General features: G+C 42.7%; 2 protein-coding genes across 3 annotated transcripts; both read right to left on the reverse strand.

Moving 5' to 3' along the window:
• Window positions 1–1,743: 1,743 nt before the first annotated feature.
• Window positions 1,744–4,777, reverse strand: ly6pge (lymphocyte antigen 6 family member pge). Its single transcript, XM_034552665.1, has 3 exons — window positions 4,549–4,777; window positions 2,861–2,977; window positions 1,744–2,150 (listed from the first exon to the last, which is right to left on the reverse strand). Exons 1-3 carry the CDS (start codon window positions 4,607–4,609, stop codon window positions 1,957–1,959), a joined length of 372 nt encoding a protein of 123 aa, XP_034408556.1. The 5' UTR covers window positions 4,610–4,777; the 3' UTR covers window positions 1,744–1,956.
• A 990-nt stretch (window positions 4,778–5,767) lies between these two features.
• tacc2 (transforming, acidic coiled-coil containing protein 2) lies at window positions 5,768–25,465 on the reverse strand. 2 transcript variants are annotated; one of them, XM_034551441.1, is made up of 17 exons: window positions 25,375–25,465; window positions 19,276–19,382; window positions 17,433–18,843; window positions 15,656–15,713; window positions 15,327–15,534; window positions 14,844–14,893; window positions 14,597–14,706; window positions 14,171–14,324; window positions 13,672–13,818; window positions 12,314–12,373; window positions 9,917–10,057; window positions 9,748–9,824; window positions 8,620–8,663; window positions 7,359–7,519; window positions 7,130–7,236; window positions 6,781–6,901; window positions 5,768–6,689 (listed from the first exon to the last, which is right to left on the reverse strand). In XM_034551441.1, exons 1-17 carry the CDS (start codon window positions 25,431–25,433, stop codon window positions 6,624–6,626), a joined length of 3,081 nt encoding a protein of 1,026 aa, XP_034407332.1. In that variant the 5' UTR covers window positions 25,434–25,465; the 3' UTR covers window positions 5,768–6,623. The 2 variants fall into 2 exon arrangements, with proteins under 2 accessions (XP_034407332.1, XP_034407331.1); XM_034551440.1 differs by lacking the exon at window positions 25,375–25,465 and adding an exon at window positions 19,999–21,651.
• Window positions 25,466–25,746: the final 281 nt, after the last annotated feature.

Here is a 25,746-nt window from a genome sequence, read left to right on the forward strand (position 1 = left end):
TTTGGGGGGTTTTCTTGCAAAAATCACAAAATCCACCAGAATAAAAGTACCGTTCCTTGAAAGATACTTTGCTCAAGTAAAAGTACTAGAGATGTACTCAGATACAAGTACAACAAATATTTTTAAAAAGTAAGTTAAATGATCGGCTACTGTGAGACAGTTACTGCGTTATTTTTTTTTTTTCCAGGGGTAAGGGAGGGGCAATATATGACAAACTTATTCATTTAAAGAAGACATTTAGCATTTTAACAAATAAGCTTTATACACATTACACCGAGGTGCCATTATGTCCAAAACAACAATATATTCTTTTATTAGATGCCACTATGAAGCTGCTCACACATCTGATTATCAATTATACAACGACCCTCCTAGGCCTCACCTTATTAGAAACTTAATTAATTAATGTACATACATTAATCTACACATATTTTATATCCCTTATTCCAAAATACAATAGATGATTTAAGTATAATACATGAATGTCCTCGTTATCTATGTTACTTCAAATGTAGGGAAGACAGAAGGTGTTATTTTAAAGAAATACTTAAAAAAGTGAAAGTAAACAAGGACTTTGTTACACTTGCAGTCAATGTGAAATGTGTAATTCGTTACTTCCACCCCTGCAGTTAGGCAGTTCCAATAGTTGTAGAAATATACGCGTCTGGACGTGGTGAGAATGGACCAGCCAATAAAGCCATGCTGCCACCAAGAGATGAGGTGAAACAATTTCACACAATAAACAGTTTTCAGCTTGTTTTATGGGCATTGTCATGTGAGGACAGAAACTATTACACACAGAGGCATCAGAGAGATTTCTACATGTGTTTGCATTGAATTATGAATGTCAACATTTTCATAATTTGGTCTGTCGATCAAGTATTAGCTGTTAAACATATATTTCCTGACAATATTAATATATATATAATATAATATATTAAATTAGATTACATTTGACTGTTATTTTCATATGTAATGAGAGATTGCTAGAACTTATTATACTTCATAGTTGGTACTTAAATGTGTTACGATGCCAGAAGCTGCGGATTGTTGTATTTAATGTACATCAGACCGTAAAAAAAACCATTTCTTCACATGAATTACAAGAAAATTACACAATAAACAGAATAGACCAAATAGACATTTTTCATTTTAAAATGTAATTTTCTATACAATATATACAGTAGCCTCAGGCCACCTTCTAGTAAGGTGTGCTCAAACTCTGTTCATAAAGTAATTCTTTAAGCGACTTCAAACCAAGTGGATTAACCTCCTCTGTGTAACACACCGTGCCCCGTGCATGTTAAAGGCTTATGTGGATTTGTGTGAGGATGTTTTCTGCCTTCCAAAATATCCCACACAGCTCGTCAGACATGTGATTGACAGGCTGATAATGTACTCACCATCAGATTGAACAGGAACATCTGCCGCAACACAAGCAATGCTTGGACGCGTCGGTTTAGGTGGAAAGGAAGACAGGTGCAGTGAAGCGTAACTTGAAAGGTGATTAATAAAAAAATGAAAAGTCTTGTTCGTTTCATCCTGTAGTTTCCCACATTGTGTCTAGAGTATCACACCAGAGTGGGGAAACGGATGAACAGTATGAATATGGGAAGCAAGAAATAAATTATCTCTGCCAGCACGTCCCTTAGGATCCTCTCATTATTAGCTAAGTGAAATCCATTGAAAGACGCATCTACTTGAGCACTGCTTAATGGAGTAAATCCAACAATGTGTGTATAATCCATGCAGTAACACCTCAAGCTCTTCCATGTACAGTACCTCCTTAATGAAAAGGCTTCTGTTTAGATGCATAATGGTAAATCAAAGCAGAATTGTAGTTTAGAGTGTACAGTGTAAAATCAGGCAGGGTTATTTGGCATTTTTGGAGTAAATGGGAACACGAGTTGTCATTTGTGTTGCAGATGGATTCTTGTTGGCATTGTGAATTTGAGTCTACTTGAAAAAACTGTGGAACAACAGAGGCAGAAACAGCAGCAGGTAGTTGAGTCTTGGCAGACGGGAGGCAAAGCTGTTCATATTGCAGTCATCTCCGTAGCAGCAGTGAACTTTGACCCCCGGCGCTCTGTAGCCCTGGCTGTTGGCCTGGCTGCAGAAAGACTTGTAGGAGCATGACTTCATCACCCCACCTGACAAACAAACAACAGAAATAGAAGTCACTGGTGTGGCAGCTGCCTTCCACTGGCCAACCAATATACATTTGATGAGACTTGATGTTATTTGTTTGTGTGTCACACTATAAACACCACCACGTGCCTGATGGCAGACTTTAATCTGGGAAAACTGCAGCATCTACAATGTGTCATTTACAGACAGGATGATGGTCTCTCTTGTTGCCCCCTTTTTTGATGATTAATAAGGTATATTTTATGTAAAAGTCTTATTACATTACATTTAGCTGACGCTTTTATCCAAAGCGACTTACAATCATGTTACATTCATACACTGTAGAACAGCTACAGGGAACAATTTGATTAAAAAACGATTGAACCACCTGTTTGAAAGATGGACCTGCTAACCACTGACCCACAGTCGCCCTATCTTATGCAGGATTAAATGAGTAAACAGAGTCCAATTAAATTTGTGAAGAGGAATTGTCTCCGTGACACATGGTGTCCTAATTAAGGATCATGATCTAGAAGGGGCCTTAAAGCTCTTCATTTCCTTTAAAGCCTCGGACCCCCTGCTGGCTGGGATGTGTCTCCAGACAGCAGCCTGTCCTCCATCAAACACACATGCACATATCCTCACACACAGGTACAAATAGAGCTTTGTGTATCTTTACTGTCAGTAGAAAGAAAACTAGTAATATAAACGGCTACTGCACTGTTGGACTCACTGTCATGGCCCACCACCACAGCGCAGGCATCAGAGTAGCTGGGACAAGATTTGGAGCCTTGCCGGTTGCAGTCGTCGTTATTGGAGCCCATACAGGAATAACATTGCAGAGCCTCACCTGGAGGACACACAGAAGATATATTGCTACAGTGCACGCTTACTAAAGTAGCACAATAAAACATCATGGCATGTTGAGGGAAAATAGTTTTCTGATCTCTAATGCATAGTTGTATCTCGGTGTGGAGAGAGAGGTATGTAGCATCAAAGATGTCACTACCTTTGAGCACATGTTCAATGCCAGCCTGATGTCCCTCTCAGACTGACCGGGTGTTATTGCTGCAGTTGATGGAGAACTGGTCCGAATGTAGGATTTTCCACCCAAATATCTATCTATCTATCTATCTATCTATCTATCTATCTATATATATATATATATATATATATATATATATATATATATATATATATATATATATACACACAGTATATATATATATACTGTGTCGGTTTTTTTGACTTTTTTCAAGGCATGAATAGTCTGCTAATGTCACTGCTGCCATTTTTGTCCTTTAAAAACACATTTTTTAGACATTGGTCCAAGTGGTTCTTACGACAGCCAGTTGCAGCTACTCTGACATGGTAAAGACTGCATTGCATTGTGGGGTATTCCAGATAACTCGTTCACATTTATCATAGACTGCAATCCATTGTTAGTTAGGCTCATGCAGTGTCAACAAAGGCCTCAACTATTTTGAGAACTAGCCGACCTTTGAAATAGCAGTTCAACGCTTCCTTGTGAAAACCCCCATCCTTCTCCTAAATTCTAAAATGGCCCTTCAGAAACAGCCTTTAATACTTTTTCCTAAGAGGATCAAACCAAGCTGGGCTTATAGGAATCATCGTGACTTCAAACATTCTCTGTAGTAGCACATATCTTGTCTTGGCCATCAAAATAACCTCCTTCAACACCAGACTTCATCCAGTTATGAAAAGTTGATCAGACGCTCAAAGTGTTGCGTCCATTCAGGTACAATTGTCGACACAAACCAGCAAATCAACTTAATCAGACACAATAATAAGTAATAAATCACTAAAATATCAGACTTTCAGCCTTTGTACAGATAAAAGTGCAACTTTAAGAGTAAAATAATAAAAACAACAGCAAAACAAAATGTCTTGTATGAATGTGAGCAGTTGCTTCCTTTTCTTTGCTTCCTGTGTGCCCCTCTATGTGTTGACATGACATATAAATGCCCCCTTGCTGTTTGCACTTGACCCCAATCTATCCCCACAGCACAGCCGCTCCACACACATGCTATAAGTATTAGCCTTCAGGCCTATTAAGAGATTAGTGGCGGGACTTGCATGCTAGTTAAAGAGGAGGATGACACACACAAAGTAAAACTCAGGAACACTACTAGAAAAACAGCAATTAGCGAAGATGACATAATGTAAAGTGTCAATAGAAGCTTGAACTGAACTGTTTTAGTTTTTTTGAACATGCAAGTACATACTAGCAAGGATGACAGAAATAGTGCACACACTATTTTGGGAAATTCAAGAGTGGCAAGGGAGATGAGTACCTGAAAGTAGACACCAAGCAATGAAAGGTGGGCAAAAAGAAGTGGGGACATCTAAAAGAGGGGGAGGATGTGAAGATAGAAAACAATAAAAAACAATAGTTCTTACTGTCGGTCGCTAGCAGGACCAAAGAAAGCAGGAGCAGCGAGCAGTACTGGACAGTTCTCATGGTGTCGGTGGTCCTCGGTGGTCCTGATCACACTGAAAAGCAGGTTGTTTGCTCCTAAAGCCCCCTGAGCTTAATCTGCTATCAAATGAGCTGATACCCCTCCTGTACTGATTAGCAGCCCCTCCACTGGGGCCCACAGCTCTGTGTTGAGTGTAAATAGTTGCTTCTTCTACCTGGGTGGGCAAAAGCATTAGTCCAGTACTTCTCACTGCACCATTCACCACTGTGCTGTGGCCACACCCATCCTGAGCCTGGCTCCTCCCTCTCTTGTCCCTGTCTCCACCTGATCTCTGAACGTTAACTAGCATTGTGGCCCTACAGATGTCCACTTAGTTTTTTCAGTGCCAGGTTAATTTGCCACAGGACGCTTGTTGTCCAGTGTTCGATTAGTATTTGGCCACTTTTTGCTGATGGTTATGCAGATGCCTTAAATGTTGCATCTTCAGTTGGACATTTGGAAAGATTAACACTGTATTTAGAGTTAAAAATCACATAGTCTACATTTCAGCTCCAATAATTGCAGTGAATAATTTAAGGTTGGCTGGTATCTGTCTTAATAGCATTGCTATTTTGAATAAGTTTTGACTGTCACATCCTTATTGAACGCTGCACAGCTCTGTCAGGTTCAGTCAAGTACTGTTCAAGTTCAGGGACTCTATCGTAATGTTCCAAATAGGTGCTCTCAAACTGGATGTTATTTAACACTTTTTGTTATTTACAAGTGGTATAGTATTATTGTCATATGAACGGTTGATGTTTGGGCTTTGGTCTGGAGGTTTGCATTCATACTGCTGCACAAGAAGTGGAAGAAGCTTGCTTTTTAACTATCTATCCATTACTTTCAGTGATCCATTTCAAACTCTCACTACACGTGATGGGAAGGCATGCCCTGTGCAGCTGGGATTTTGTATCAGCCTCACAGCAATTTCTGAAGCTAGCTGTGTATTTATTTCCCCCCTAAATACAAATATACCTATATATGAATAATAATAATACATAATATATGTTAGCATACTTTCAGTTTGTTTCCCACATACCCCTGTACCCCCTGATAGGGAATCACAGAACTAAAGTAAGAGAAAAGAAACCCCAAAGCAAATCGATAATGCACCTGATGTTTGGCTGGTCATGCCAGATCAACTACACAGATGCAGTGTGCTGTATTGCCATCTTTTATTGCACTTTGTAAGCAGATGCTGTACAGCAGCGGTGCAGAAAGGTTATTCCTCAGTGTGACACAACGACCACAGCAGAACTAGGACATATCCATCCACAATTAAATTACTCCTGTCATGACTGAATAAGGTCACAATTAGTTTGCTTTATATCAAAATAAAATCCCAAAAAATAGTCGCACAATTTCATCGAGAAAGCTATGACAAATATCTACAAGGATACATGAGGAAAGCGTGCCGAGGACAACAGAATAACCATCAAATATGCAGATGAATCTTTTTCATACTTGGAATTTCCTACAGTATATACAAACATATAATATGACGAGTTCTCCTTTCTCTTCCTATTGTGATCGTTTGTGTTCTCTCAGTGGTGTATGAACAATTTTATAAATTAATCTAAATCTCTTTTACTCTTTTTCAAAGTCGTATCTTTTCTCTTGTATCAAGAGGAGACAACAACAGGAACGGGTTAACAGTCTTCTCCCTCAGCGACTGTCATGGCAACATCATTATAGATCATTTAAGCCATGCTCTCGCTTTTTCCATTATCACACACGCACAGATGCACTCATTAGTGATATGATACATTTTCTTAAACTTTAAACCAGACCCCTGATACAGTATGATACACTGACACATCAAAAATGTACAGAGTGATTAGGGGGAAGTCATTCCTGTGGATCCTGTTTGCACAAAGTCAGTCGGAAATTTAACCCCAAGACCATTTTTTGGCCTTAAATGTCCATCAGTCCTTGGAAGAGTGTAAAATATTCTTTTGTATCTTCCCAAGACCCCTCCTCTTCTCTGTGAGATTTGGCCTGGGCGTGGTGTTGTCGCTAACTCCTCCCCATCTTGGCGATCAGCTCATCACAGATCTTTGTCAACTCCTCGATCTCTTTGTTCTATAAAACAATTTCAAAAATAGTAATTTATATACTTGTCCACGTCGATATTATTCTATTGATTTCATATCCTTTTACACTGCAGACTGACCTTTTGCTCCAAAGTGCGCTCCAGAGATTCCACCTTCATCTGCTCCTTCCTCAGACCGGCCTGGTGGGCGGCCTGCTCCTGCTTGGACTTGACCCGCACATGAGCTATGTCTGCATTGGCCCTGCAAACACACAAGTAATACAATGGGAATCAAGACACTCCTCTTGTGAAATTATTATGAAAGCAAAACCTTACATTTGAAAAAAAGAAAAATACAGAATGGATCTTTAGAAACCAATAGGAACAGCATTTGCCTATATTTCAGCATATTTCAGCTCGGCATTGAATTATTGTGTAGTTGGTGTATTTTCCATTGGGGGGAATAACAACTCGCAATAGTGAGACTCACTTGTCTAGTTTCTCCTCTGCGTGAATCTTCAGAGCTTGGTAGCGCTGTTCCTCCTTGCGGACCCTGGACAGATACTCCTGAGCGCATTTCTTCAGAACCTCTTCATTCTGAAGGGAGTGAGAAATATTTGAATTACTTGCCATAAGGATTGTCAAGCACATTTCAGATGACTTACAAGGCAGGTTATGCTGAAAAGACTCATTAGTTGTGAATAATGTGCGTCAGTCACCTTGCGGAAGCCCTCGAGTACATCTTTCATCTTCTCGTAACGTCGGAAGAGTTCGGCCAGAGACTTTTCCACGGAGTTGAGGTCGGACAAGGCCTGGTCCTTCTCCATGATAAGCTGCTGGATGGTGTGATGAGAGAGAGACTTCTCTTTCTGGTCATCCTCTGATGGACACACACAAATATACTGTTGATCAGATCACCAGTCGTTATGTATTAAAGAGTCTGCTGTACTGGGCACATATATCGACACACATACGTACAAACACACACTTTTCATTTGTGTGGGTTAGTGTGATTTAGCAGCCTTTTATGCTACACTATATAAGTATTTCTGAAGCATGCAAACAAACAAAAACACCTAACAGTGGCTTCCAGATCCTTCAGTATTACATGATACAACTTACAAAGTATTTCAACCTCCTTCCAGCCTTCCCTTCACTAGCTTAGACAGGACCAACCTGCTTAACTTACTAATTCTGCATGAATGAACCATCTACAGTTCAGGTGTGCATGTAAAGGTTCTCAGTACGCATATGTACATATGTATGCCGTATTTAATATCAGCAACTAAAGAATGACATAAAGTAAATGCCGAATGACTCGTTTTACCTATTCCAAAAAATAAATACAGGGTGAAATACAACAAAATGGACAAACAAATGTGACTGGATGAGATAAATAAAGGGAGCACATCTGCTCCCCTCTGAGACGGACGGGTGGAGAGATGTGAGCTGACACAAACAAGTGAAGGAGAATTCTGCATTACTCACCGGGCATGCCTGTCAGGGTTATCAAATAGTAAGGGGAGCAAAGATGGGAGCAGAACAGAAAAGAATGGACTGTGTTAAGTCAAGCTGGGAGGGCAAGACAAGTGAGAGAGCTGAGTGTTAGACACGGGCAGAGACAGATTGTTCCTTTTTGTGAAATTAAATCATCAGGCAGCGAAGAAGGTGAGAGCAGGAATAATGCAGAGTGTGAACCTGCAGCGGGATTTAATGAGTTCAGAGAAGCTATCCAATGACGTCAGGATTCAGTTCATATCCATCAAATATGGGAGCAAGCACATAGCAAAGCTAGCTTGAGTGATAAAAAGAAGAAAAAAATCTGTTGCACACAAATACAGTATATATTGCTCAGTTTGTAAATAAACAAGTGTTGCAAAAAGCAATTGCAGAGGTTGGGGAACAAAAGTAATTGGTTTGAAATAAATTTCACGTGTACTGAAAAGACAGAGTAACCAATGTATTTAACACTGAACTCACCTATCATCTGTGCAATCGTCTTCTCATACTCAGCAACAATCCTCCTGTGGATGAAAAAGTGTGGATCATCAGTATAGGAGTTACATCAGTATGACAAATTATTTTAAAAAAAACTATGAAACAATTTAAGTTGGTTCGGAGGATGTTTAAATAAAAACATATAGCCTGACCTGGTTGGATCTGGCACTTCTGATTTGTGCTCTCTGTCATAATTTTGATATTGCGTTCATATGCTGGAAACATCTGATATTAAAAAGTACAAATTAAGTGGAAAAGGTGCAATAAGATATTTTCAACGATTTCAGGTAAATGACACAGAAAACTGCTCTCCAGCTGGCAACTTCAGATAATAGGAATATTGAGTAATTGAAGAGTTTTAAGCGCCCTAAACTAGCTTTATATCTCTCATCTATTTGCACTATGTCCAGTTTCCATCTGAGTCTTAAAGCTAGAAGTTCCCCCACGCTCCAAGCCAAAGAGCAGCAGGGCCCGATAGGAAGCCTTGTGTTGCCAGAGGTAAGAGGATTGATTAGCCATGCCTCCCCCTTAGCCTCTTAGCCCCTCCTTATGCTGAGCCCAATCAGCCAAATGAAGTAAGCTCTGTCTTATTCACACCAACTGAACTGAGGCCAGCTGGACCCACATACCCACCACCTGCTGACAGAGAACAAGGCCTCATATCTCCATCCTTGAACCTATATTTGTCGTACATATATTGATCATATGGAGACTTAAATGTAAGTGTAGTTAACCACAGTTTTAAGATATTGGTGGTGTATAATCCACACCTCGAAGCCCCTCGAAGATCTTCTCATGGATCACTTACATATATATATCTTATACCATAATCATCTATTCTCCACCTTTTACGCTCATGCCGATAGTAGGACTCGGATGGACTTCTTTAACTGGCTCTCCACTCCGCATTAGCTGTGACTTTTGCACTTAAAGCAAGATAAACCAATTGATAGGTTAAACGATGATGGGTGGAGTCTGACAACAAACACTAAGCGTTGCGACAGAGTACCACTGAACAGAAACACAGGGAGGTGTTAAGTCCTTCCTTTAGTGTATGGGTGGAACCTCACATTGACGTTAGTGATGACAACACAAGGTGCTACTTCCTACCTCATCTCCACCACTTCCTGTCGGCTGTCTTCATACTTCCTCTGCCACTCCAGCACTTCTTTCTCCTTTGTCACGATCTAAGGAGGGAGACAAAACAGTTAAGTGTGTGATGTTGAATTAATGTACTAACCGTAGCTATGACTTGTAGGATAAAAAGTTTTAGGCGCACCTCCTCTTGGGCGATTCCCAGCGATTGGTCCAGTTCTCTGGGCAGGTGGGGAGTCTCCCCTTCGATGTAGCTGGTAATGGTCCTGGTGTACAGTGAGTTCTTGGACACGCCACTCTCTACAGGAGAAGACACGTCTCTGTGCTGCGTCCAGGAGCCGACGGAGAGGCGGGAGAGGAAAGGAAACATAACCAGTTACAAACCAGACTGAGCCAAAGATGGGACACCCTCACCGCCGGGGCCACACGCATTCCTGAATCAAACGGCAAGGCAGCATTAAACTACGTCAAAATGTAAAACACTCCAAAAATCAATATGTAAATGAGATTGGCTGGTGATGCTCCTGAAGACTTGGTCAGCTGCCACATGATTGGATGAAACAGTCTTCATTGCCACAGTATTAGCCAAGTGATTTGGCTGATGCTGCCCCCAGCTGAGCAGTCAAGGAGCTTGAATGTGATTTAGGTCCAGACAAGGTAAACAGGAAGGAGGGCAGCAGTTGATACAGCAAGGGCTGCATCATGTACAGGAGAGGGAGGGTAAGGTAGCGGACTGGGCAGCATGGGAAATAGATGTTAGTCTCATGTTAAAGCATATTTCAACATATTGGTCATACCTGTTGTGGCTAGAATCAAAGTGTGAACTGTTACAGCAATGCCCTGATTATTTTACTATTACAAAGACTTTGATTTAAGGTGAACTAGGAAGTTCACAGGATTAGAAAGACTGATTTTGGATACAGTGTTGAGGTGTACTGAGAGAGACTACAAAACAAAGCATGTATGCATGTGTTCATGTGACCATTTCCACATTTGACTCTACCACCACCACCTCCTCACACAATTCATCATATTAAAATGCAAAAACAATCCCTTTTCTAGCACCATTTGCGTTCCCCTAAAACTCTGCTCTGAAATGGATTGTGTCATCCCTGGGAGAGCTGGATTACGGGCGGATTTGAGGAAATGGTCTGGGCTCACAGGGGACAAGGCGCCTCAGATCCACTAATGAAATGAAAAGAGAGTGTTTGGACCTGCCAAGTTCAGGTAACCATGAACCTCTTTTGCTTTTAGTCAGGTGCTGATTGGGATTACCCTCCCACTTCAGTGAGGTTCAAACAGAAATGTAAAGGAAATGTGCCAAAACTAAGTGCCGGTATGACTCACAGTAACTTATATTTTAGAGGTCTGTTTTACAGAGACAATCCTAATAGAAAAAAAACATTAAAATGCCAGTACCATAAATTGTAATAAAGTATAATAAAGCAACATCCGTTATGCTGAATAAATGTGTGTCCTTACTGAGAGTACACCAATCCATTTAGCCCAGAGTCTCATAAAACTAACCACAATTTCTCAACTACAATACTAACTGAAAGCACACTATGAAAGGGTTCAAGTTATAAAACAAAAATGCAGACAACTCCCAGAGTGGACAATGTGGTGATGGCTCCCTGTCAATCACAAGGTAGCCGCGCCCTAAAGGATACCCTTCCTTTTGTCTATTTTACTCTAAATGGGACCATCATTTCCTGAATGAATATCATGAAGTGATAAATTCAGAGAAAAGTATGGTAATTTTCTCATAGAACAATTTTCCATAAAATCTGACTTATTTCAAACAGTTGAGTTGCCCCCAACTGACTATTAGAAAGACACAGCAGATGGGTAAAGCATTTCCACATGAGCTTCACTTTTCAGACCATTACAAATTTGTAATGGATGAAATTAACACACACACACAAACAACCAGCCCCGGGGCAGTTTTCCCACTTTGCCTGGCTGGTAATTCCGTCTTGTACAAAAACTCCTTTACCAGATCCTCCTGGATCACAACATTTTAAAACACTTACTGTCGACATTAGGAAAAACTACCTGATGTGAACAAAAAAAGGGACAACTGCTACGTCAAACACAAAAGAACCCATTAGTAGACACAAGAGATACTATGTATAACAGGGACAACGTACAGCTATGGTAGGCTACGATGTAGAGAGACCTAGAATAATATCTCAGACTTCTGGGTTCTACGGGAGTTAGACAGTGCAGTCTATGGCCATATGGACAATTGTTTTGGCTCTGTACTCCAGCACTAGGTGAGTATAGGGCTGAGCCTTAATTAGATGGCATTTACATTCAAACAGCATTGGAGGAGCCCTAGCATTTGTACAACATTGGAGGTACTGTGTATTTTAAGGACTGTGATTCCTACACTCTTAACCACTGTAGATAAAAACACCTTAATTTACCATCAGCCCTTAACTCTCATAGCTACTTCAAATCTAGTGTGCTGGTGCTCGAAGCCAAAAACAATGACAAATGTGTTTATGTCCAAATACTTGGACTGCACTGTAGTTGGATTAAGGCCAACACCGATCACAGGGCTATTTGTTCCTCTTACTTTGAGTAAGGGTGAACCGTTGATATTCCACCGCCGAGTGCTGGGTTTCTTGAGTCGAGACTGTAAAATGTGTGGGACAACAGCATGAGACATGGATGGAAAGAGGAGCGGGAAGTGCCTGCCCTGCTCCAACTCTGACGAGAGTTAGTCCACTGACCATACAATGTAGATTCACCACTGATTGAGCAAGAAATCTCACTCCTCTTCTGCTACTGTATGAAGGCATGGGCTGTTTCAGTACAGGCCCTTCAACCTTAGATCGACATTAGCAAGTTCTACCTAAAATTCCAGCCAAACTTGATACTGTCACCTACCTGATGTACCTGGTTGTTAGTGCTGTTAGTCTGGGAAAGGACCGAATCACAAAACAAGAATGTGACTGGGATTTTGGGGCGATGACAGCAAAGCATCAACAAATATATCTGGGAGAGTTACTCCTCAGCAGCTGATATAATCTACTGTGAGACATTCCCAGTCACATTCATGCTCATGTAAGCTTCTCATGAACAGGCAACATGCATAATAAAGGCAAGGGACTAAGAATGCACAGCACTCTGTCGCTGAGAAGACAACCTGGAAGTGCTCGCTGCTAGGCAGGGAGGGAGCTTTACGCGTTAAGCCATGTTAAAGATTACATATGTAGGGGATTGTTGAAGAGCACTGCGAATGTAGAGGTGCAGCCACCATGTTGACAATGCCATGAGCTCACAGTAACTCCAAATGGTGTGTTTAGAGGGAAAGGGAGGCAGGCTGAGACACACTCATGCACACACACCTACAGCCACGCACACGTGCATTTCACACACACCTGCTTTTCTATAATCACTCATTCAAGAGATGCATCTTTCCTCTTACACACACACTTGCATACAGCAGGTGCAAGTCTCAGCGCAGTACCTGGGGAGTTACAGTGGAGAAGGAGGGGCACTGAGAGATGTTTTTGGCTACCTGCAGAGCCTCTATCCTCAGGGCAGCAAGCACCAGCTCCTCCTGGGCCGCACACATGTGGGGTTTGTGAAGGGGGAATTGATGGATTTTGGGGGTAAGGAAGGAGGGGGTTGCGGCCCAAGGATGAGAGAGCAAAAGGAAAACATATAGAAACTTAAGTTGATCGCGCACACACTTGCTGCTGCAATATTTCATACACCATCGATCTATTTTACACAGTAAGCTAAAAACTGCAACTGAGGCATAGAAGGTGAAAAATGGGAAAATGAAAAGGCAGGATGTAGTAAGGTGACACAGTGAGAGCAACGTGGAAAAACACACACAAACAGCTAAAAGGGTCACAAATTGGCCACCAGATGTAAGACCTATAAGGTTCATCAAGAGGGGTCATGTCTGGTCTGTCAACACACCTGTAGTTTTTGGGCGAATGCGGTGGGGTTGGTCTCAGCCAGGTCAGGCTCCAGGTACTGCAGGAGGTCGTCACACTCAGACAGTCTGTCTAACAGAGGCATGGCCGGGACAGGAGAAGGGGCCTCCACAGGGCCCTGGTAAGGGGACTACAGGGGCACCGGGAGGAGTAGGTAGGAGGGCAGGGGTCAGCATGGCAAAGCAAAGCGCTGTGTGTTTCAGTGGCAGCAGAGTTTAAGCTGGGAAGCTAGTGGGCGGACTGGCTGTGTGTCATACGAGGCTTTAATGAGAATCACCATGACTGATGGCGCTCATGTTGAGAGGGCAATGTCCCGGCCTTCAATAAAGCATGTGCAGTGTGGCACTCTCCCCCCTTGTGACTAAACAATGACATGAATTCTACAAAATCAAAGCTCACAAATTCTCCTCACGTGATGGTGACAAGACACAGCAATGACAACATATGTGATGTTTGAACATTTACACAAGCATTCGGCTCACCTGCTCATTCCTCTCTGTGCTCTGTGTTCGGCTGAGTGCCTCGCTCTCTCTCTTCCTGCCCTTGTCGCCAGCGCAGCCCTCTGAACCGGGCCGGGAGCTCAGCACTGGTGTCTTCATACCCGCTGTTATCTGGGCCTCCATCTCCTCAAAACTCCTGCTCAGAGTGAGCGACAGAGAGGGGAAAGGGAGGGAGAGAGAGGGACAAGGCATGTCATTTACTGTATAAGAAGGATGAGAGTGAACTGCATGCATTATGCAATCAAAATCATTCTGGTTCACAATTAGCAAAGTAGATAGTATACTGTACCAGTAAAGCACTGACAAATGCACTGTAAGACCTACTACATTATACAGCAAACATACTGTCTGAAATACTACACGATAAATTCACTGAAATAAACATGAACCAATAGAAGTGTGTCATACCCTGTGCAGGGGGAGCTGGGCTCAGATCCATGTGCACACGTATTCTTGCTTAAGCCGTCAGATACTGAGTCCAACTTCAAGTACAAAGACGGCTTCTTCACAGACAGTGGCTAAAAGACACACGAGGAAATACAACATAACCTTTCTGAATTATACTTTTAAATAACGTATATACACAACAAACTATCCTTAATAAAGAAAGCGGCACACATTTGATGAATTCTCTAAATAACGTCAAAATACTCACAGGCGAAGCAGAGCCAAGCTTCTCCATGTACTCAATTTCATAGTCTTGCACTGTCACAGAAAGACAAAACAAAGTTTGAGAGGCAGAAGAAGAAATGGAGAGACATTTCAGCCAGTGTAGAGCTCTGTACTGATGATGTCAGAGGCGGAGGCAGGGCTGTCTGTTCATTATTTCATCTCTGACCCAGATGAGTTGAGCCACACAGCCTCTGGGAAAAGGAGACTCTTTTGGAGGTCAGAGGGTACTAGAGAACTGGGCCAACAGGCTTATTTCACTGCCACAACAAAAATCAATAGCATTGCTGGATGAATGAAGAGTAAAGGGGATGGTTGCTGTACATGACGGTTTATCCAAACATAAGCTTTGAATGTCCTTTGAGCACCGCCAGTCTGCGGTATGCTTTGATCTCGGTCAGCACTTTTCTGAATAGAGGTGGCCCGGAGGCACAAAGAGGAATCCAAGAGTCAGACAGCTAAGCCTCACCTGGAGTCTGGTGAGGAAGACTGTTCTCATTAACAAAGGAAGTAAGGTCGCATGGCTGAGGGAAGTCTTGCTGGTCAGAGGTCAAATCTGCATCCATGTTGTGCAGGGCGGCCCACTTGTGGCTGGTGGAGGAGGCCAGCTTCTCCTCGTCTGTGGCGTGGTCGTCCTGTGGGCGGAGGGAGGGAGTTTCATCTGCAGGCGTAGGATCCTGCAACACAAAGAAGGTGCCAGTGACAGAGTCGCAGGGAAGAGGGAGAAATGCAGGCAGACAACAGTGAGAGGCTCAACTGTACTGAGAGATGTACAGGTAGGAAGAATTAGGTACGCACCTGGAATGGGTTAGACAATGGGGATTTCTTTGGCGACCTTTTCACTCTGAAAGTATTACTGAGAAAAAGGACAACACATAAACAGTCAAGATCCAGAGTCACTCAGTACACAGCTTTATTATATCCATCGGTCACTGTCGAAGACCGAGTACTGTGTACTAGCGCCATATCTCAAATGTGTGTATAGTCGCAAATACTGAAATGTAAACCTGGTTGGGTACGTCTGCTTTTTCATAAAATGACAACGTAATGTGCATTGAGTGACAGTACCACTTACTGTGGTCTATGTGAGGGTGTAATGAACAGAAACAGTGAAATGTCCATGATAAGGGTTGAATCTAGTTAGTACCTACACAGTCAGTCGTGGTAGTAAATTAATGTAATGTTATGAATAGTTTACTTTTACAAATAGACTAATAACACAGATACCATGTGTTTGGTAATATGACAGGGTAGTTGGACATTGATGCATAATATATTACTGTAGATTAACTGTTAGTGCCTTTTACTTTTTTAATTTTTGTTTTCAATTTATAAATACCAAAAGAAACTTAGTGGAAGTTCTTGAATATCAATTTACAAGAGAATGCACTATCCTATTTCAAACTATAAATGTACTAATAAGCATATATGATACATATGAGCAGAAAATGTCTGCACCTTGTCACAAAAAAACCCAGAATTCATTAGGAATTAATTTAAATGGGACAATAACCCCCCAACAAATATGTATATCTAGAAATGTATAATAATAATTTTAAAGTTTTAGCTTTTTCAACCATAGCCCAAAATGAACACAAGAGGGAGCACAAGCACCTTCATTGTTATACACTTACAGACTGGACACAGGTTAACACACACTATCTATAACAAAGAAAGATATTTTGTCAGTTTCACGAGAAAAACGAAATCGAGACATATTATATTAACTTCTGTTTAGTGCTCATAGGAAACTATTAGAATATGTTCTAAATGTTGTAAAGAGTGATGTTGAAGGCAGCAACACAACACACTCAATAACCCAACACAATGTGTTACGTTTGTCATTCAACAGCACCTCGTCGAACACTGTTGGAAGGATTCAAGCCTTTCACGCTGCTGACCACACCCAACCGTAAAGTAACACTGCACTTTAGAGCATTCTGCTGTATCGTTGGCTGAATGAGTAGAAGTTTGTATATAGCAACTCATTCATGTTTAAATGCTCTTTGAACATGTAAACACATGAGCAATTATTGCCATGATATACCAAGTATTCTAACTGTACTATGAGGTTTTTCAATTGCCATTTCATGGACAAAATTGTACTGTGCACAATACACAGTTACAAAAAAAAAAACATACACCGAAAAAAGGTATTCCCTGTTAAAATAAGCAGGATCAAAAAAGTTGACATTGAATCGTTTTGATAGTGGGCACAGAGGATCGTGATGTTTCTGTTAATAGGAAGAGGGACAACAGGGGCAACATGCTGCTATAAAAGGAGCCACATGGAATTAAGAGTCAAAAAGGGATGGATGGTTGCGTTGTCCCTGTACTTACAACAGACAACATAGAGAAGACACACCCCTGGACTTCCTGTGACATATGAGAATACACAGACACAGGTGACAGACAGAGGACACTGGCATAACAGACAAGAGGATCACATACAAACACAGACTAACCTCACAAACAGAGACGCTTACATTCCTTCACATGAATAGAATGTTCTGTAAGTAAGTATGGACTCTCCCATGACTGTGCAGCCCTGTGGTAATATAGACTGTGAACTTACGATTTGATAGGAGTTTTCTTCTTCTTGCCAGGTTTGTTCTGATTTTGATCCTCCAGTTCCCCAATGTTGTCGTTGTCATTTTCATTGTCATAGTCATTGGATGACAGTTCAAAGGAGGCGGAGGCCTTCGGAGGGGAGTTTGACATCTTATTGGAGGATTTGAAAGGGTCTTCAGAGTCATCACAGTTATTGGTGTCAAAGGAATAAGATGGCTGGGACCGCTTGGGGGAGTTGGGAATGTCTTTCTTCGAAGTAAATGGATTGAAGTTGGGATCATCCCACTTTTCAGGTTCAAACTTGTAAGAGACTGCAGGAGCAGTGATTTCCTCCTCGTTGCCATTTTGAGTTGCTGGAGGGTCGTTGTCCAGCGGCACCGTCTGCGCTTGAAGGGCCTTCTTCAGCCCCAGCTTTGATTTCCTCAGAGGCATCTTCGCACCGGGCTTCTTGCCCAATTTCTTGGGTGGGGGAGAGGCCTGGTGTGACGCCTCACTGCCCTCCTCAGAGTAGTCAAACTCCAGCCTTACTGCCTGACGCTTGGGTATTATGGGTTGCTCTTCAGGGTTGGTGATTGGCTCTTGAAGAGGAGCTGGGGGACCCGGCTCTACAGAAGAGACAGAGGTACTCTCTGGGGGGGTAGCAATGGGGGCACACACAGGACCTTTACGACCCAAATCGGGAGAATTGGCTATTTTACTACCTCCAGTATTGAAAGGATCGATGTCCTCAAAATGATCTGGATCCCATTTGTAGGACGTACTAGGGGGAATGGGGGATTCGTCTCCAACTGTTGGACTACTCGCAAGAGGGGTCTCCTCCTGGCACAAAGGTAAGGCAGGGATGACAAGGCTATCCTCTTGGCTGGTGAGGTTGGTTTCCTCTGGCAGGGAAGGAGGAGTCTCCACTCGGCTCTTCCTGGTCCTGCGGAGGGTTCCACCAGGGCTGGGGGTTGCAGATCCTCCCTCTGCTTCCTCCTGAGGCTGAAGAGGGCTGGCAGTTCGAGGCTTTGCGCGCTTCTTGATCTCCGGGGTGCTACTGGATGAGGCAGGCTTCGGACTCTCTGGGTTGGAGTTCTGTCTGAGAATAGAGTTCTTCTTCCCAGGCCCAGGATGGCCTTTCTTGGGCCTGCGGAGTGTCCCTGGAGCACTTTCGGTACCTACGCTGAAGGATTCAGAATGTGGACGGAAGCCTCCCACTGAGGATCCGTCCAACAGACCAGCACTTTCTAGTTCTCCTCCCTGGAAGCTGAGTGAGCGGGTCAGAGTGTGACTTGTTGATTCTCCACCATACTCGATATCGTATTGGCCACTGGCTGCAATGGGCTTGTTCTCATCAAAAACAATGGACGGGGAATGGCATGTGGCATCAGCTGGAGCCAATTCAGAGGCAGGAGGACTGACTGATGTGTCTGCTACTGCAAAAGATGGAAAGACGTAACGTAAAGAGGTTTTAGCTCCTAAAAAAAAAAAGTATGATTGTATTTTCTAACTGGTTTGTGGGTGAGATGAAGGTGTGAACAAGACAGCCTGCATGGAGTTACAATGCTGCTGGCTTCTGACACATTCAATTATAGAGATAAATGGGCTATGAATAATTAAATAAGAGTCTCTCAGTTGAATAGAAAGTAATGGAAATTAACCACATGAGAGAGAGAAACTGAACCGATTGGTCAACCTTTCCTAGATATCCCAAAAGCTTCAGATGCTTTGTCTCAAACAAAGCTAGATGAGAGATACTGCTTTAATCCACTAGATGGCGCAACAAGGCTTTCTTACGCCTGTTTTTTTTTTGATGACGTTGTAACACAGCATCATACGCACATCATGGCGTAATTTTCTTACCCTACCTTTGTCATCAGACGTTAGTTGCTGGGTTCGGGGATCTATAGGAGAAACAGTCTTCACTGGGGTTGTGGCTTCAGGGGTCTCAAAGGCTCCATCAGAGTCTGAACTCCTATAACAAAAGATGAGCATAGATCAATCAGACTGACATCACTTGAACTCTAGTGACTCTCTGGATTATTGACGCCATGCGACGGTGAGCTAAACTTCTCCTCTTCAGACAGGGGACATCACGAAGGATACATCTTTCTCCCAAGAAAGTACTGTTCTTTTGTGATTCAAGTAGTGAGGGCACCAGGTGCAATTTCCAGTAGTGTGTATGTGTTTTTAAAAAAAAGAAGCTAGTATGCATTTCTGTTTTCATTTATTATTGACTTTTATGGATACGAATGAAAACGCTGAATCTGCAGTGAGGCGACAGATAATGACACATCTGAGACACAGGATCACCGTACCGCAACACACTCATACACACACAAAACCACTTCAAGATCAACATCACAGATATGAAATAGATAGGGAGGGACTGAGGGAAACACTGAGCCGAAAATTGAGAAATTACCAATTTCTGCATGACAATAGGCTGTAAATGAAAATGACAATGTTATCATCCGACGCAAAAGACATATTGATTGGTTTTTCTCAGCAACACACAAACACACGCACGCAAAGCGAAGATCACCAGAGAACCTTACTTCTAAGGTCCTCAGCCTCCTGACCTGTCTCACCTCTGTCTGACCGCCTCCGCGGCAGCGCTGATCATGTTGTCATGACGTGAGCCCCAGGAGAAACTCCGGAGGAGCCCCAAAGCCGGATCCGAGCCCGGGCTGTCCCTGTCTCCTGCCCCTCCCAGCAGCGTGTCCCAGCCCCAGCGAGCCCACTGCAGTGGAGATAGAGCCTGCCACGTACTCACTGCCATGGCTGCCGGTGGACTACACCTCTTCGCACTACGCTGCTACTGCCGGACACACAGGTAGACACCCACAGCCTCTTCCCAAGATGACAACTAAGACCACCAGATCCAGATACCTCTTTGTTTTCAATCTACAATCACAGTCCATTCACATTCCTCTTTGTCATCTGTAGCCGTATCAGCCTGTCTCCACTCCTCCCCAGTAGGTAATGATGCCTCCCATTCTAAACCAGACTGGCTGCAGAAGCCCACCGCCTGCAAACTGTATATTTGCTCTCTCGGTCTCTCTCTCTCTCTCTCTCTCTCTCTCTCTCTCTCTCTCCACTCTGTTTCTGGGGTCTCTCTCTCTCTCTCTCCTCTCTTTCTTCCTGTATCCACACACGGAAGAAAAGGATGTTGCCCACAAGTCAAACCTGCTCGGATGAAGCTTGCTCATTACATATACCACCAGTGCATTTGATACTCATATTTGTATATTATTATATGTTCACACGTTGTGTGTTCTTTTATGCCTAAATTAATTAAGCAAATGTAAAAGCATTTTAGTCATTGCAAACACACACACAGATTGTGCTCGTTGAACCCAGGTCATTTTCAGACACAGAAACTGAATAAAAAACATATTTTTTGCAAACACTGTGTTGCTATGGTAACAGGAGGTTGCTCCCGCCATATGTTCCACGTTGGAAGTAAAGATGGCGGCACACAGTCCAACACAAACACACACAACTGAGGCTTGCCTAACTAGTGAGGTCCAGCACAGTTGCATCAGCAATATTCACATCCCATAAATTGATTTGACTGCCTTTTTTTAATTCTACTTGTCTATTCCATGCAGAGTGGTTAATATTGATTATCTGTATTCAAATTTAAACATATATACATGAAATTATACAAGTGTTGAATGATACAGATTAAGGCATGTTGCAGATTTATGAGACAAGCAGATGCTTATACACACAGCCAGAATGTGCTTTCCAAACCCAGGTCATGTTCACAGACTTACAGAAACTGAAGAAGCATATCTTTTGAAAACTACTAATGTCTGAAACAATGAACATAGTCTTTTACAATAAACCATAAGGAAGCTGCCATTAATGTGGACCCCTATACCCCTTTAACACAAAAACACAAGAGCACAGACAGGAGAAGAGACAAGTAAAATGACACCTCCATGTCCTTACGCTATATTGATCCAGCTAATCTATAAGGATTCAGCTCAAGGCGTTGATGGAGCAATTTTGTGGGTCCTTTGTGGGATCAAATAAAACCCTGCAGTATGAAAGACGGGGGGAGGGGGGTCATCATCGGGCACCATTGAGCCCAATGTGCCCGATGCAACCATTACTGTTTATAGAGAAGGCTAGGAATAAATGTCTTTTGCTGTCATTTGCAATATGTTCACTATCCCTTGGGTCACATCACAGCAGAGATGGAGGTTCCTGTCAGCCAACAGTATGGCAAGATTGCACTGCAATTTGCTCCACTGACCAATCGAAATAATTCATAAAGGCTACACAAGGTCCAACATGGTATAAAATGAGTGGTAGTGCCTGTTAATTATATCTTCAGATTGTAAGTCCCCACTCAATATGAATACAAAAAACATCCATTTCTTTGGAGGCAGTAGTGATACAAAAACGAGATAGCACATGGCAAAGTAAAGAGCAGTAATCTCAGTGTGTCCCAGCAGGGTGAGACTGGTCTGCCTGGAGATCCATCTGGGTCACCAGGATAAATAAATTATAAAAAATAATTTACAATAAATAAATTCAGGATTATAGTGTCAGATGGTCTGACGGGAAGCTCCAAGGACAGGACCCACTTACAAAGACCAAATAAACTGACACCAAACAAATTCAATCAATGAAGACCTATAAGAGATTTTGCATTTGTTTTGTTGTGTAACGTAAAAATTAGCGGATAAAAGCTAATTAGGGCTCGTTTTATTGCTCTGTTTATGTCCTTGCAGAGGACATTTTTCACGTAACTGCAAACACTGTGTTGCTATGGTAACAGGAGGTTGCTCCCGCAGTATGTTCCACGTTGGAAGTAAAGATGGCGGCACGCAGTCCAACACAAACACACACAACTGAGGATTGCCTAACTAGTGAGGTCCAGCTTAGTTGCATCAGCATTATTCTGATCACAGCCCATAAAGTGATTGAACTGACTTGTTTTATTCTACTCGTCTGTTCTTTGCAGAGTGGTTAATATTGATTATCTGTTATTAAAATTGGCATATATACATACAATTATACTTTGAAATGAGAACTGCGATTAAAGAAATTAATAATGTAAATACAAATCAATCTGGGAATGTCTTCTGTGTTAATGCAGTCATATTTTTTAGCAGCTCTTATGCAACTCGGTTGCAGACAAACCACAGCAAGGGAAGAAGCAGCGTGTGGGTGAGCAATCGCGGTATGGGGGCCGATAGAAACAAAGGGAGCAGCAGTTAACAGCAGCCTCTCACAGGCTGAGATGACTGGACAGACACTGCAGCGTGAGGCAGGGACAGGCTCCACATCAGGCAGCCAGACGTGTCTCTGCTCCGAGCTAAATACCCCTCGACTCGTCTCAACAGCTTTCACAGGGCTGGAGGGAGAGCCATCGCCAGCCCCGGGGAAGAGGGGGAACATGTAAGCCCAACACCACCTGGCTGTCCTATATATGCACATAGACGCAAAAGGTTTGAAGATGTTGGCACTTATCTGCTCTTTGCAAAAAATGCTCAATCTGACGTCAGAATTTTAGAGTGATAAAGAGGCCACTGTGATTTGATGAAAGCTGATGTAAACATAAATTGATGGATGAATGGAGGCAGGCTGCTGGTCTCCAAGCAGCTGTGTGATTAGCCTCAATGGCCGCACACCCCCTCCATCGTCTCTAGGCTGTCCAACTCCTTTAAGCCCTGGACTCAACTATCATCTATCCCTTTCCATTTGATCCTTTCACTGGAATTCCCTTGCTTTCTCATCACCTCCCACTACATCTCTACAGTTCTTCATCCCTTTGTTACCTTCTCCTCATTTAGCGATCCGTCTCTGCTGTTTAGGCGCTTTCAATCTCATGTTGATTTTTGATCTGCTGCTGGACTTTTGGGCATTATAGAATCAGTAGTGTTCGTCTGTAAGGCATGAAAATGGGCTATATATATGGCAGTTCAATGCACAATGAATATGTATCATGCATTGCATTGCCAAATGTCAGTGACAAAGCAATGATTAATGAATAAATTGTATAGGTTAAATTAGATTTTATCATGAAATGTACCTGAACAAAAACATTGTCACATGCCATTATGTAAATAGTTCACAGCATGTACCTTTATTGTATGTTAATAACTGTTGTATGTTAATGTATGTTTTGTAAAAATATAAGGAAGAGGGTGAAATTATTTAACAACAAAATATGGAGTTATACTATGAGTCTCTCCTATATTGTATATAGTGAATGGTAACTCCTATGAGGAAGAAATGAAGAGACCAACAGAGGGAGCTCCTGTGCTGCTCCTCTGATGAATGACTGTCTGGATATAATGTATTACATCATAGACACTAAACCCCCTGTGAAACACCACAACAACCTATTTTCATTTTACAAGAGCCTCTTCATTTTCTACACAGATGTGATGTGGTGAGCAGGGAGCAACGAGTGGAGGCTTTGTAATGGGAACAAGACCACAAATGGGCTTTTGTTTTCTGCAATTGATTCATATGGAGAATCACTCTGTCCCATCGACAGGTTCTAAAAACCCAGCAGATGTCTCTCATCTCCCTCCAGACAGATGTCCACTCTCATCGCTTGGATTCCTTCATCCAAGAAATCCACTCAAACAAAAAAAACAAAGAAGCCAAAAGGTGTCAGACTAAAATTATCTCTCAGTGTAATACGTCACCTCGCTTAATCTGAGACTTTGAGTGCAAGCAGATGGCATATTAAGCAACGACAGGACAGGTCTGAGTCAGAGCACCGGCGAGGAGGGGGTTAAAATACCTCTCCATTTTGAAGATGAGATCAGATGCCATAGCTTCATTCAGTAGTATACAGACTCACCATCAGTGCAGACACAAACAAACTGGCCACTCGTTTTACACTCCCATGAACTCAGTAAAAGCCTTATTATTATTATTATTATTATTAATAATGGTTGGGATTATGTGGACACAGTGCTTTAATTCAACGACAGGAGCCTGCACTTTGCTGCTGACATTCTTTGAAAAATATTCAGGTCTGAATTTAGCAGAGCTTTGAGATAATAAAAAAAAGACTTATGTATTATGCTATAAATCATTAATTTCTACATTACAAACAGCCCACACACATACACACATGCAGTCACTCCATTTCCCTTATCCTTCCCCTGTTCCCCCTGATCCTTCCTCCCCTGTGCAGTAGTGTGTCTGAGATATAAATAAAACACAGAAAAGTGGAGCACTCTTCTACGTCTCTCCCCCTCCCTCGCTCTCTCTTGCTCTCGGCCACTGATATTCCTGAGTTATCTTCTTCCACCCCCACACAGCGTGCTCTATTTCAACACGGGCGCCAGCTCTTGCTCCCAGCATGGCAGTCTCGTCCTCCTTCACACAGAACAAAACATCACCCCACCAGCCTGCCGGCGGCACCGACTGTAGGCTCACCATGAGAACGTTCACGTTTCACCCACACGTACAGTCGAGCGGCACAGATGCACACCTGCTCCGAATTCTCCCATCCTTATTTACATCACAAAAGCAAACAACAACAACAACAACGAAGACGCCGACGACATGCACAGTTGGTCACAGTGGATTTTACAGTCTGAGAAGATGACAGGATGCATGGAAGGAGTAAGGGAAAGCAAAAACCTGCGGGGGGTAACAGAACACAATCTTTCAGAGATGTTTGTCTCGTCAGGCTTCATCATGCAACAGTAAATAATGCCAAAAACGGCAAACATGGCCATAATATTACTCAAAGGTGATTGCGTTCTGCATAAAAAAATCGCCCCACATCCACAATGAACATCTGTGATGCACGGAGACAATATTTGAAGCCGTGAATAAACAAAAACAACATAGCAAAGCAGAAGCATTTGGAACTGCTCTCGAGACCCTGAGCTTTTTCAACAAGGTGGTTTTCTAGATTTTGATCACACCACTGAACATTTCCAGACACTGAGTAGGAATGCAAGTGAAGTCAAACTCACATGTGTTCTTGAGAGGGACAGAGGGTCTCTCCTTGCTCCATGGACTCGTTGGCTCCCATCCTCAGCTAGCTCTGCCCCCGCTGCCTGCTCCTGTTTTCCAGCCACCCTCCACATCCACCTGCTCCCGCCACCCCCTTCCAAAACTCCCTGTCCTTTCAGTCTGATCCTTACAGCGGAGACAGGCAGCCTGAGTCAGAGGAGGTGAGCACCGGCTGAGCTTACTGTGCTGCAGTGCAGAGGAAGAGTGAGTCCCGCTCGCATCAGGAGTGAAGCAGCGGATGAGCACCGGCTCCTCACTTTATGCGCCGCATCCCTGAGCCTCTGCTGCTGACAGAATATTCCACTTTCTCATCTGGCAGTAAAATGATGCAA

Source organism: Cyclopterus lumpus, chromosome 15 (assembly GCF_009769545.1).
Source record: "Cyclopterus lumpus isolate fCycLum1 chromosome 15, fCycLum1.pri, whole genome shotgun sequence".
Lineage (NCBI taxonomy): Eukaryota > Metazoa > Chordata > Actinopteri > Perciformes > Cyclopteridae > Cyclopterus > Cyclopterus lumpus.

Bases quoted from the DNA above. Each gene is read 5' to 3' on its own strand.
- ly6pge (XM_034552665.1), bottom strand. From the start codon at position 4,609: ATGAGAACTGTCCAGTACTGCTCGCTGCTCCTGCTTTCTTTGGTCCTG. The intron at 2,978-4,548 runs GTAAGAACTATT...TGTGTCCTCCAG, and splicing joins GGTCCTGCTAGCGACCGACA to GTGAGGCTCTGCAATGTTAT. The intron at 2,151-2,860 runs GTGAGTCCAACA...TTTGTTTGTCAG, and splicing joins TGTGGTGGTGGGCCATGACA to GTGGGGTGATGAAGTCATGC.
- tacc2 (XM_034551440.1), bottom strand. From the start codon at position 20,189: ATGGCAGTGAGTACGTGGCAGGCTCTATCTCCACTGCAGTGGGCTCGC. The intron at 9,825-9,916 runs GTGCGCCTAAAA...CTCCCTCCTTAG, and splicing joins TGGGAATCGCCCAAGAGGAG to ATCGTGACAAAGGAGAAAGA. The intron at 6,902-7,129 runs GTGAGTCTCACT...GTGTGTTTGCAG, and splicing joins GCAGAGGAGAAACTAGACAA to GGCCAATGCAGACATAGCTC.